Source organism: Cyprinodon variegatus, unplaced genomic scaffold, assembly GCF_000732505.1.
Source record: "Cyprinodon variegatus isolate N-32 unplaced genomic scaffold, C_variegatus-1.0 Scaffold5, whole genome shotgun sequence".
Lineage (NCBI taxonomy): Eukaryota > Metazoa > Chordata > Actinopteri > Cyprinodontiformes > Cyprinodontidae > Cyprinodon > Cyprinodon variegatus.
In genome coordinates, this window is record NW_015150458.1 from 1,839,144 (window position 1) to 1,851,982 (window position 12,839).

General features: G+C 37.3%; 1 protein-coding gene across 2 annotated transcripts in view; it reads right to left on the minus strand.

Annotated features, from left to right (window-relative positions):
- Positions 1 to 12,839, minus strand: part of hipk3 (homeodomain interacting protein kinase 3) — a 44,436-nt gene that overhangs the window by 26,095 nt on the left and 5,502 nt on the right. For both annotated transcript variants that reach the window (XM_015374117.1, XM_015374109.1), the window contains exon 2: positions 6,076 to 7,372. In XM_015374117.1, the coding sequence (XP_015229603.1) occupies positions 6,076 to 7,372 (1,297 nt within the window). The remainder of the gene's footprint in view (positions 1 to 6,075; positions 7,373 to 12,839) is intronic.

Genomic DNA, 12,839 nt, shown 5'->3' on the forward strand with positions numbered 1-12,839 from the left:
CCATTTTGGTCATGGTTTGGTTTAGGGCTAAGGTGCCAATGGATGGATGGATGGATGGATGGATGGATGGATGGATGGATGGATGGATGGATGGTTTCATTATAGCAGAATGCTGGCACTTCTATAATGATTAATATAAATTTGCCAATTTATCTGGTGCCTTTTTAAGTTAACATGTGGAAATCTGACAAAAAGATAAATTATCAATATTTCGTTTGTAAAAGATATGTAATTTAATTGTTTATTTTAATAAGTACTAGGAATAAATCTGGTTCCTAAACTAGGCTATATTATTTTTAGACTTCTGAGTGGAAAGAGACGAGGTCGTAATAACTACTGTATTTAAATTTCAGTTTAGCCTGAAATAAAAAGAAATATGTCATTCATATTGAATATCTGTATTTTAATTAAAGCTCCTATAAAAATATCCAAAATGTTCCAAACAGAAAAAAATACATAGGCAAAAATGTAAAAATGAAAAAAGAAAAGAATACAAAGGATTATTAAGTAGAAAATTTAAAAAAGTAATCACAAAAAATATTTTTACAAGAAAAAACAAAATCCATATATATATATATATGAAAAACATGGCCTCTACTGAGCTGGTTGACCTTGAACGAGTAAGTGGGAACTCTCTAGTGTTTCAAGCTGTCCATTTTAGACTTTGGACCCTGACATGTTTCACCATCTATAGAAGTTGAAGCACACTGGTCAGCGTGCCATGAACTATTTTAAGTCATGCTCTCCTCTTGGACTCGGCAACGCTTTCCTTCACTGTATGCTGAATACTCTTGCCAATGATGAGAAGCACAAGTTAGACAACAGTGAGAGTATTTGGTTTTGAGCCATTGTTGCAGCTTCGTACTTACACTGCAATCAATTAAACCAAAGTACTTGTGATTTATATAATACAAAATGTACAAAAACACTTTGGTGCTTGATTAGACCACCAATATACCAAGTAGGGGTGTAAATTGGCAAGAATTTAGGAATACGATATAGATCATAATACCTACTGTAATAACATTTATCCCGATACATTAAAAAAATTATATATAGCGATTTTCATAATAATATTTAAAAAACACTGCTGGGCAGTGTGCTGCCAACTAGTGGTTTAAAAGTTATATAAAAGTACGAAAATAAAATGGATAGTTGCATATGAATATTCTTTACATTTATGGTCCATAAAATATGATATTTCACAGAATAATTCAAAAGCATTTTGTGCAACTAAAACATTTATGCAGCAAACAACTACCGGTAGCAAATGTTCCCCTTGGTCAGAAGGCCAATATCTGAAGAATGAAAGTATTTGCCCGATGAATTATATTCTACTGATCAAAAAAAAAAGGGAACTCAGTATTTTAGGCCAATAAACATCATCCGATAGCGTGTATTTTGATTGTCTTTGTTCGAAGTTGACACAAATAAAGTGCTTACGCACATAAAAAGTTTACACTTCCATTTAAAAGTTAAGTAACACCTTCCCATCCAATGCTCTTTTTTTTTTATTATTACTAATGCTGGTACCTCTGTCACCTCTGCTACAGTCAGCTGTAATGGTTCCCACTACAGCTGACTGCTTTATGGAACTCGCTGAGAGAAAGCCACTAGTGTACAGAGCGGCAAAAAAAAAAAAAATTGGGTCACCTAGAATATATAATTTCCATTTATTTAATTATTATTTAATTTATTTTATTCTGCTGAACGATTGTATTTACTTCTATGTAAAATCTGTGTAAAAAATAATAAGAATAGGAAAAAGCATTTGAGTCCAATTGTCTTGACTCTCATTGTATTCTTGGAATTTATTTCTTTTATATTTGATTTCTATCATTTCTCAAAAAGTCTTGTTGTCTTAGAGCAGCATAATAGTTCTGGAGCCCAAATTGTGACCCACTGTATTTAAGTATGCTGTAGTTTTGCTTCAATAAAACTCAAAACAAACAGATGCAAAACAGGTAAATAGTGATTATCTGAAAAGCAGCAACACAGGCCGTAACTGGTTAAAATCAATATTGAAAGAATAATGTGTGATATGTATTTATTTTATCAATTGCAGGAAAGTTTCTAAAGCCATAAAAACAAAAATGCTGTTTTCTACAAACTTGGGAATTGAACTGACTCAATACAATACAGTCTCTATGTTTATAAAAATTCATAGGGGTGAAATGTGTGACTTCCATCGGATAGTTATGATCATATCTTTGTGCATATATTAAATAATGTGGACATAATAATAATAACACTCAATTATTTAGTAAAGAGAATCTTTACTAACCTACTGTCTGAAAAGCTATACTAAACGAAATGTTGTTTTGTATACACCCTGTGTATACAAAACGACAATAAAAGTTGTCTAAATCTTAAGTCATAACACTTAAGTCATGCAAACTGCACCCAAACAATATTTAAATGAATTAGTGCAAAAAGCTTGCCGTGTACTGAGTTTTTATTACTCCCTTATAAAATGCTTTGGAACAGTTTACGGATTTAAAATAGTTCAACAAGAACACAGAAACAATGACAAGTTCATCCATCACGACACACTTTACAGTCATTCATAAGTAGATAGTTTGCAGTAGAAAAACTGCACCAGGCGGGACCTGTGGTGATTTGAACTGTGCCATATTCTACAGCGCCATGTCATGAAATGATAGCAGTTGATTCATCTATAAGCAAAGTCAAGACCACTACTCTGTTAGTGACAGGAACTGGGTTTTTCATGTTGATCATTTTCACGCAGAACAGTCACTTACCTCAATGGGCTTTCTATAAGTGTTATACCTGCTTCTCTGGACTTTTAGGTACAGGTTTTTATTTGGGGTTTTAATTTTTACTTTGATCCTTGGTTATCCTGTGTTGCTGTTAAGATTTTTATCTTTTTTTTTAATTACTTCTTAGTTTACTCTTCCTGGGTTTTTATTTTAGTTATTCTCTTATCAGCTTTCCTGTTATGTAGTTCTCTATATTTATGATTTTCCAATTAAATATTATTAATCAAAATTTCTCAAGTCCCTTCCCTAACCTCTAGTTTCCCCTTTTGGCCATTCTGTGTTTCTAAAGTCATTAGTTTATTTTCCCTTTTTTTCATATTAGTTATTGCCAGCCCTATTGTATTACCCTGGTTACTCCTTTCCCCTTAGCTCTCTTCTAGTCTCTTCTGTCCATACCTGCTCCCAATTAGCTGATTACCCCATTCATTGTTCCATCTCCCAATATTACCTCCTCCTCCACAGTTACTCTTTGCTGGATTCTCTTCATTCCTCATGTATTTTTCCCCTGAGCGACTGTTTGTTTTGGTTCCTGAGTTCCCTGCCTTTTATTTCTGGATTGATGCTTCTTTTGTAATCTACCTCATCATTCATTCTGCCAGAAACCATTTCTGCCTTTCGTCCATACATCTTTTTTGCTCTACAAACATCTATTTACCGTGAAAATAAGTTGTCAAATGTCTAATCCTTTATCAATGTGTTTACTTCCAAATACTTGTGTTAAATTAACTCCAGTTAAATCCATCATGTAGCTACTCTGTATTATATGTCTAACAAATTTAAAGCAAACAAACTTCTGAACACCCCTTCAAGACTTTCCTCCTTAGGTAAACAAAAAGTCCAACATTTCAGGAAAAAGTTCAATAATACTGTTTAAACTTAGAAAGACCATAATTAACCATTATTAACATGTTAATGAAGGTATTGACGTAGGCTGTGTCACTACACTAGGGGAGGTGTGTGAGAAACTGCTGTCGACCAAAGCTTGACAGCACTGATGAACTCCAGCAGCTGTGGTGTTCACTTCCTCTGACCACAAAAGCCCCCAAAAAAGTATGACAGCTCTATTTTGAGCAACTTCCTGACACTGAAAAGAGCATTCACAACAAGGCTATTGCCTTTCAAAGAAAAGGCTTGATTAAAGAGAAAGGATTCAAAAGAATATACCCCAGAAGAATTTTCCACTATTTACATGTAAAGCCCCTGTCACACCTTGACGATTTAGACCAGCGTATGCCTGGCGTACGGAAAATCCGGAAAAAAAGCTGCCATGCATTGGATAAGCTATGGGTATGTTTTGTATAAGTTATGAGCACGGTGAACCACACTGAAATACGCTGAAACACGTCGACATACAGCAAGTACTTCGGCAGCGATGCGCCTGAGAGGGGCTTGTGCATCAATTCAAAGGCATTACGCTCCCATGCGTTACACATAAGTTAGGCTGTGATTGGACATAAGTTCTGGACTAGTTATGAATATGCTATGTATATGCCAAAAAAAAAAAAAAATAGAAATAGAAATTTTAGCGTGTACAAGCATTTTAGGAGATTCTGGGACGTCAGGCATACGTTGGCTAAATCGGCAAGGTGTGACAGAGCCCTAACACAGTGTGGCTCAATGAGAGCTTTGTCCGCTCTGTTTGAACAATGAGACAATCATCAGGAAATGCAAATTCAGACAGATATCGACTGCTTTTTTACATCGATTTTCACTGCTAGTCTGAATTCCCAGTAACGCATGCTAATTCACTCGCCTAGTGAGGAGGCAATCAAAATAATTCAAATATTATGTAAATGGTTTTTACAATGACTGCTAGCACATTATGCCACTGACTTCTTCCCAGGCTCTGAAAACAAATTTGAACCACCAACGTATGGAAGCATAAAATGAACCATCTCCACTATCTACAAACGACTGGGGAAAAGCCTTCACAAAGATAGACTAATACCTTACTCTTAAAACACCCCCCTGCACTGTACCTAACCAATAAATCTTTTCCCAAATAGTAAAATCAAGCATTACATTGAGAGCACAGGTACAGAAATGCCACTTTACCATAAAGAAACCGTATTACAAAATTTAATGTGGGATTTACTAGTTAGTATAAAATTACCTTTACCTAACATTTAAAACAGAGCATTCAAAAAGCCCAAAGCCGTGTTTATAGCTACCTTATCTAGTATTTTATGTTTTAGGCTGTTTTTATGTATTTTTCACAAAATCACAATACAAACAATCTGCTGTTGACTAATTATCAACTTCCCCTTGATATTAGCAAAATGTTCTTTAAAAGCACAATGGGACAGGAGGAGTGAATCACTAAAAAACATCTTTCAGTGTAACTGCTTTTTGAACATCTATCATCCACAGACATGTTTTTCTCCTTTCTAGACTTGATACAATTTGTCATTTAATAATTGAACTTTATTGCTCTAACATTGGAGAAATTTACCTCTGCATTTAACCCATCGCCTTGGGATTCCAAGCTCTATGCCTTACCCCTAAGCTAACACTCCCAACTCCCCATTTACAGATGCATGTCCTGGTCCTCAGGTTCCTAACAGAACCCTTTGGATCAATCAATGGCGTAAGCAATGGCATGCAAGGAGAAATTAAATGGTGACCAGAATCCGATGGTTTTTAAGATTTCGACCAGATTAGTAAATAGAGAGTAAGCGCTAAATTTTCCCCTTTTGGCCTGACATGGAGGAGGGTCCTTCCGCAACCACTACATCAATCCAGCGGGTCCCAAACGGAAATCAATTGAAAAACTTCTGCACTAATCAAACACACAGTGACTTGTACTTTTCTAATGCTAGCCAGGCTAATTGCTAATATAACAGTGTCCAATAGCAGGTCTTGATTCTGATCTAATTAGAATTTGGCAACCATCAGTATCAGTTTTATCCTTAATCAATATGTTGCTGTTGTTGTTTTGTAATCGCGTCCTAATTTCATCATAGAACACCTGAAAGATTTCAGATTACCTGTCAAGAATAATTAGTGTTTTCACACAAAAAAAACGGGACGTTGATAATCAATTAGCAGTAAAGGCACCATTTTAGTCTATAGTAGGTGTCTTTGAAATATCCAGGATGTTCTACAGTGTATTGAAGACAGACTCTACAGAAGCCTCCAGTTCTAATATGTATTTATTTTACCATCTGAGTTAGAAACCGTTATCCCTGTAAGGCAAGGCAATTTTATTTGTATAGCACATTTCAGTAGTAAGACTATTAAATTCAAGACATCAATGAAAGTGTAAAATGGAAGAAAAGTCAAATGAAATACTCACCTATAGTACCGAGACTGAAGGTACGTCGAACACACTGCTTTGGACACGTGACTGGCGGAGCCGAAATCGATTACCTTCACCCTGTAGGGCTGCCTTACTGGGTCCACCAGCATTATGTTCTCTGGCTTTAAGTCTGCATGAATCAGACCCATGCTCTTCAGCTTTTTCAGAGCAGTTGCAACCTGCTCTAACACCGGTCTGATCACCTTCAACGGTAGCGGGCTGAATTTATTCTGCTTCAGGAAATCGTACAGATTCTGCTCTAGCATCTCAAATACGAGGCAAGTGTGGCTGCGGTGCTGGAAGCATTCAAAGGCCCGCACCAGGTTGTGCTCATCGGCGTTCTCCCCACTCAGGCGAGCGAGGATCCCAACTTCGATCTGACCCTGCCGAGCGTATGAAGGGTGGTTCTTCAGGATCTTTACAGCCACAACCTCCCCTGTTCCCCGCTTCCAGCACTTCACTACCTGGCCGAACGTGCCACGTCCCAAGAAATCGAGCACTTCATAAGTATTCTTCATGGAACACAGGACTTCGTGTTGTACGACCTGATAGTCCCCATCCCCTCCTCCTGTCCCTCCAGTTGCACATAACCCCCCATGCCCTACACCCTGTTTGGAGGGGCCTCCCCCAGCCCCGACAACCGCCGGTGCTGTAACGGCTGCATTCCCCACATTCGTTGTTTGCAACATGGCAGGCAACATTGACAGTTCCTCCACAATCTGCATGGTGCTCCCTCGGTTATCCAAGTCCTCACTTTTACGTTTCAGCCCACATCGCTGAGAGCTGTCAGCTGAGTTCAAACTTTCACAGTTCTCCTCTCTATCACCCTGCTCTCCTCCTTCCTCAACTCCCCCACTGCAGCCCTCTCCCCTTCCCCCTCCTCCTGCTCCTGTTGCTCCACCGCTGCTCCCACTTTCTTTGACCTCCTGATGCTGCTGCTCCTTGCCCTGTGAGTGGACGACCCTCGTCTCGCGCTGCTGCTGCTGGGCCGCAAGTGGGCCTGGTCCCCCTCTTCTTTTACCAGGCTGTTGTCTTTGTACGCCACGAACCACAACCGTCTGAACCGGGTACTGCGGCCCTCCACGTGCTCTCAGGCCCACTGCCAAGTCTCGATTCACAAACGAGTGGGCTTGTTTGGTCGGGTGCACAATGCCAAGGGTTCTGCTGTTCAGAAAAGTCCTCTCATGGTACACACAGCTGCTGGGCTCAACTTTGAGTTTCTTCACGCTGCTAAAGGCACTTGTCTGGGTTTGATAAATGTGTGGTGGGTAGACCAAGACTTGTGAGGCCATACCTGCAAACAAAGCACAAGGGGACGGGTTTTAGTGTCCAGGACATCATAAAATACAACCCAAAAAGCAAATAAGAGAAGGACATGGAGAGTGGTAAACAATGTCAGAATCAGGGTACTGTTTACCAGATTTAAAGTTCTCTGAGCTTTGCTCAAGTTTAATTATTAGTTTAAATTAAGACTTCAACACCTATATAATGCGTCAGCCTGACTGTTTAAAGCAGGGATGTCAAACTGGTTCCAGAAAGGGCCGTGTGGCTGCAGGTTTTCTTTCCTACCAAGCAATAGCACACCAGACTCCAGCCATCTCAGTAAGTGAGTCCAATCTGAACATGATGACTTGATGAGGTGAATGGAGTCTGGTGTGCTAGGTTTGGTTGGAAAGAAAACCTTCAGCCACACAGCCCTTTCTGGAATCAGTTTGACACCCCTGGTTTAAAGCCTAAACATACGGTGGTTTCTTTTTCATTTTTTTTATATTTTGAAATCACTTTTTATTCAAATTTAACAGAAGATGTGTTGACAATGTTCTGTAAATGGTGTTTAGATTTTAAAGCACATTTGTTTTTAATACAAACAGTTAATATTAGGGCTAAAACAATAAGATTAATTGTTATTAATTGATAATAGCAATAATTGATTAATCATTAACAGAAGTATAGAGACTGTGCAACCCATTGAGAGCAGTACTTATACCAAAATTTAAAAAAAATATTAACATTTTGCATTTAAGATTAAAAATATATATATCTTAGTCCATCAATGTGCTCTATCCAGAACTTCTCAGGAGTTTTGGTTTCCTCTCTTTTAAAGTCTGGAAAAAAACTCCTTTAAAGAATTGTTTCAATCGGATATTTAATCGGTTAATCAGAAAAAATAATCAATAGATTAATCAATTAACAAAATGATGGTTGGTTGCAGGCCTAGTTAATGTACAGAAGCTATTTCTAGTTTCCATCGAGACATTATTCACCATTATTTCATTTTATGTAAAGGGCTTAATAGGAATGGATTTCTACAAATGACTGAACTGAGAAGTTTATCTTGTTATTTCCGATTCGTTTTTAACAGTGAATGAAAACTCAGAGTTGTTATCTGTAGATAGAAAACTGAGCAATTTTAGCTTAATTTATTGATTATTTAATGCTGGGGGTGGACCTTTAAACATTGACTTCATATTCATTTCATAGGAGAGCATGACACCTTCAACATTATGCTACGCCGACCACATTCCCACCAACACCTCCACGCAGCAGATGACTAACTTCGCAAAGGTTTGTCTGACCTAATCCTGCCGTTTTTCATGCATCCTACAGCAGGTTTCTAGGCAACCAATGGTGAGAAGATGAGAGGCAAACAAAGGGAGTAAAAAAAAAAAAAAGTAAAAAAAAAAAATCATCATCAGGCCCATGTGTCTAATTACATGAGACAGAATTTATTCATATACTCCTCCTTATAATCAGACTGTGCGTGTGTGTGTGTTTGGTCGAGAACATTGTATAAAACTTCATAAGAGCTAAATCTAGCCTTGTGGGCAATCGTGCACTTATTTAACAGTTTTCCTTAAAAGGTTATAAAACATTGTTTGTGTGGTGGGTAGCACTCATATTTTATTCAGATTGTTGAGCGCTTCCAATCGTTGGCCAGTTGTTTGGTGCCTCATCACATTACTAAGAGCAACTAAGACTCTTGTGTCTTTCCTTTAATAGAAAACCGTTTCACCAATCTGTCAATACGATTTACCGTAAGATGACAGGTGCTGTGAATTGGGGCCACATAAATGAACTAAACTGAATCATAAAACTCATTTTGATTAACAACAAAATAACAAAGAAGAAACACTCGTCATTAAAGAGATGGGAGTTTCATTTTGTACTGTAACTATATTTACTACCACCTCTACAGAACTGGGTCAAACATCACCAACAAAACTTGCTTCTGGTTGACAATTTTTAGCATATTAATGCAATAATTTCACTCAAAGAAAATGTAAACCTGTGAATTCATTTCGGTCTTTAGTCGTCATCAAACACCTTTAGTACATTTTAGGAAAACGATTTTTGGGCCAGGGGGAGTTGATGAGCTGTGCAGATTAACAGTTTTGAACAGAAAGCACCATTGTGATAACATGTGTTAACTCTGCTTCCATCTCATTGGAAATGAGAGCAAAAGTAGACGTGTTTGAGAGTAGCACTCCTTTTAAGGTTTTTGTTGCACAGAGGAGTAAAGTCATTACCCTCCTAGTGATCTCCGCTCCCTCGCAGTCATTTTAAGCAGACTGCATATAATAGCACAAATAAGTTTATATCTTTAAGGTGTTTTTATATAACCAGCTTTTAGATCCTTTAAGAGATATACAGAGATAGTGAAGCAGGGCTTTAAAATGTTCTGACAATATCATATCTATGATTATGAAACAGAAAAAAAGACTAGATTAAGTAAAAAAAAATTGTTTCATAATAGCAATTTGGTTTATAAAAAACCATATTCAAAACGTAGCAGCATCTCTTCAGTAAGCATCTTCTATGTGCTGCGCTGCATTGGAAAGCATGACCTACTTTCATCTGGGGGGGGGGGTTCAATTATATACAAGCTGCAAGGCTTCAGAAGCTTCCAAACTTTAATCAATACTATATTTACAGTTCTATTTTTACTTTGCTGTTAGTTTCTGTGACAAGTATCCTAAAATAATTTCCTCACAGAGAGCCCACTTGGGCTGTTGCACCGTAAACCATCTCTTCCACTCTGTTCAGAGGAGCCTGATAAGATAGGACAGCTCTTTGTTTAAAAAAAACACTTAAATAAGCCTATAAAACCGAAGATTCTGAGAAGACAAATGGTTACGCAGGTTTTAAAGATGATCGAAAGAAACTTAATCGGCATCAAAAACATTTTTTTTCCAAAATGTTTAATGATGCTTCCCAAAATGTTCTTCTGTTTCCACCAAACGCACAAGCGTTTCTAAGAAATCAGCAGAATGCGTCACCACATGTCTCAAATACAAGCGGAGCAGGATAGGAAACCACAAGAGAACATGACGAAGAATATGGTCAGGTTCTAACATAACCACCATGCAGATTAACATTTTTGCAACAAGTAACTACATAAATACAGCTGAGATGATAAACCAAAAAACAAACAAAACAAAAATATTGGAGGACTATATATTGCAAATGATTACAAAGTCACATTTGCAGACCAAAAGAAAGTGCTACTTACTTTCTTTCCAATTTTCATTTTTTTTGCTATTAATCTTTATTTTCTTTTTTTTTTTTTTCCACTTGGGCAATTGCAAATTTGAAGACTATGATTAAACACAGTGACTACGAGAAGTTTAGTGATATAAATTATACTTTATGTTACTGGTGTGCTGAAGATGAGTTTTTGTGTATTCTTCAAGAATTTTATTTGTGAGGTTATGATTGCTGTGCTAAACAGCCAAGAAAGACTAAAAAAAAGTAATTTTTACAATAATTTTTATCATTACCACGATAATATAACCCAATATGGTTTAGAGGGTTTTGGAAATAATTTCCACCTGGAAATATACAACAAAACAAATGTTGAATTACTTCACAGACTGTTTCCCGTATTTATGAGGGAGGCCATGTGAGAACGGAACGGAGTGGATGTGCATCAGCTAAGCAACATTGCAAAGTTAATGCAAAAGGCAAACCAAATAAACACAAAGAAACGCTGTAAACAAACAGGAACTTCACTCACTAAACTATAACATTTGGAATAACTGCACCCCCACATACAGAAACCTCAAATTAAAAAGTTTCGTTGACTCTAAAACTCCCATAAATTCCTTGCTCTTTCGAATCCAAATGCCAGCGGTAACATCTGGGAGCTGCTAACGCTCCTTAGCCTTCCCTTCACAGTGGGACAGAGATCCAGCTGCACGTGGCCACCTGAACACTAAAGTAGATCCAGTACCTTTTCTTTTGATCACAGTAAGCCTGAATGCTGAGACCCCCTAGAGCTTTTAAAAATGTTAAAAAGTTTTAAAGCCCATGAAGGGCAGAATAACAAGCTAGAATGTGTGTGTCCATGGCGCCATGTTTACATAACAGAGGCCAAAACTATCTATAAATATTAAAGTCCAGATAAAATGGAAACTAAATAGTTTTTACACCAGAAAGATACAAACAATTTGAAATGTATTAAATAAATTTAGCCTTAGAGTTAATTACTCTATCTGCTACAGATCTACCATTCAAAGCACCAATTTCTGATATCTAGAAACCGTCACGTTGATTTTTAACTATATTGCTGTGAACCTTTTGCTTCCATTTTTCTGCTTTCACCTTTACTTTAATTCACTTTAACTCAAACAAAATGGAAACTTTGGGGCGGTTAGACTAAAGCTGGGGGTTTCAAATATCTTTCAGCAGTGAGGTGAAATTTACAAAGGAACATGTAGCAAAAGGGTCAAAGGTGCACACGACACACCCAAAGAAACTACAAAACAAATGTATTCAGAGCACACACTCCACACACAGAGGCTACTCTTATACATTGTTCAGCTGAATGGGTCAGAAGTTCATAGGTGTTTATAAACCTACGATTTCTTTAAAACCATGCTAAAATCCTATTATAAATGAATCACTAGACATAAACAAATTAGATGGACTAAAGGGACATGAAATCCTGAGAAAACTGTGTCATACTGTCCATCCCTATAATATATAGTGTGGATGTCTAGCTTTAAAAAAAGGCTTCCAACATAAAGCCGTTCCTATAAACTCAAATAAGAATCATGAGAAAAGTAGACCAGAAGGTGAGACGTGGCATAAAGAAAAAACAACCCCAGTTCCTAACTTGCTCAATACTTTGACAATAATGCGATTTAAAAGATTGCAGACAGACACATTTTGGGGCCAAGTAAAAATTTAGTTGATAAATAAATAAATATTACACCTCTACACCATTCTGAGATTTCTTTCAAGGTATGATAATCTAGAGTAGAAACTTCAAAGTTACACAATATATCAAATCAGGTTTTTGTGTTAGATGGTTTGTTCACACTCTGCACATCTAAATTAGATATGGCCAGATGTATATATTTAGAGTTGTGGATCCTAAAAGGTATAGAGGACGATCTAAATTAGTGGTCCTCCTAACTGTCAATCATTTTGGTGATATGTTTACGTAAGGCCGTCCTATGTGCACGTCCAGTTAGCTATATTTTTTTGCGCATGTGCACTTTCAAGCGTATATGTGTGGTGAGCTACGGTCTCAGACAGTCGTTGAAGCTCCCCTTTCTCACTGCGTTTTTTTGTAAATGGCAGAGGGTCGTATGAGAAAAAGTATTGATGAAGTGTATGAGAAGAGAAGAAAGGCCTCAGAAGAAAAGATATATCCCAAAACGCTTTGTGCAGAGAGCTCTACTCGCTAGGGGTGGAACGGTTCACAAAATCCACGATTCGGTTTCAGTTTCACGGTTTTGTGGTCACGGTTTTCGGTT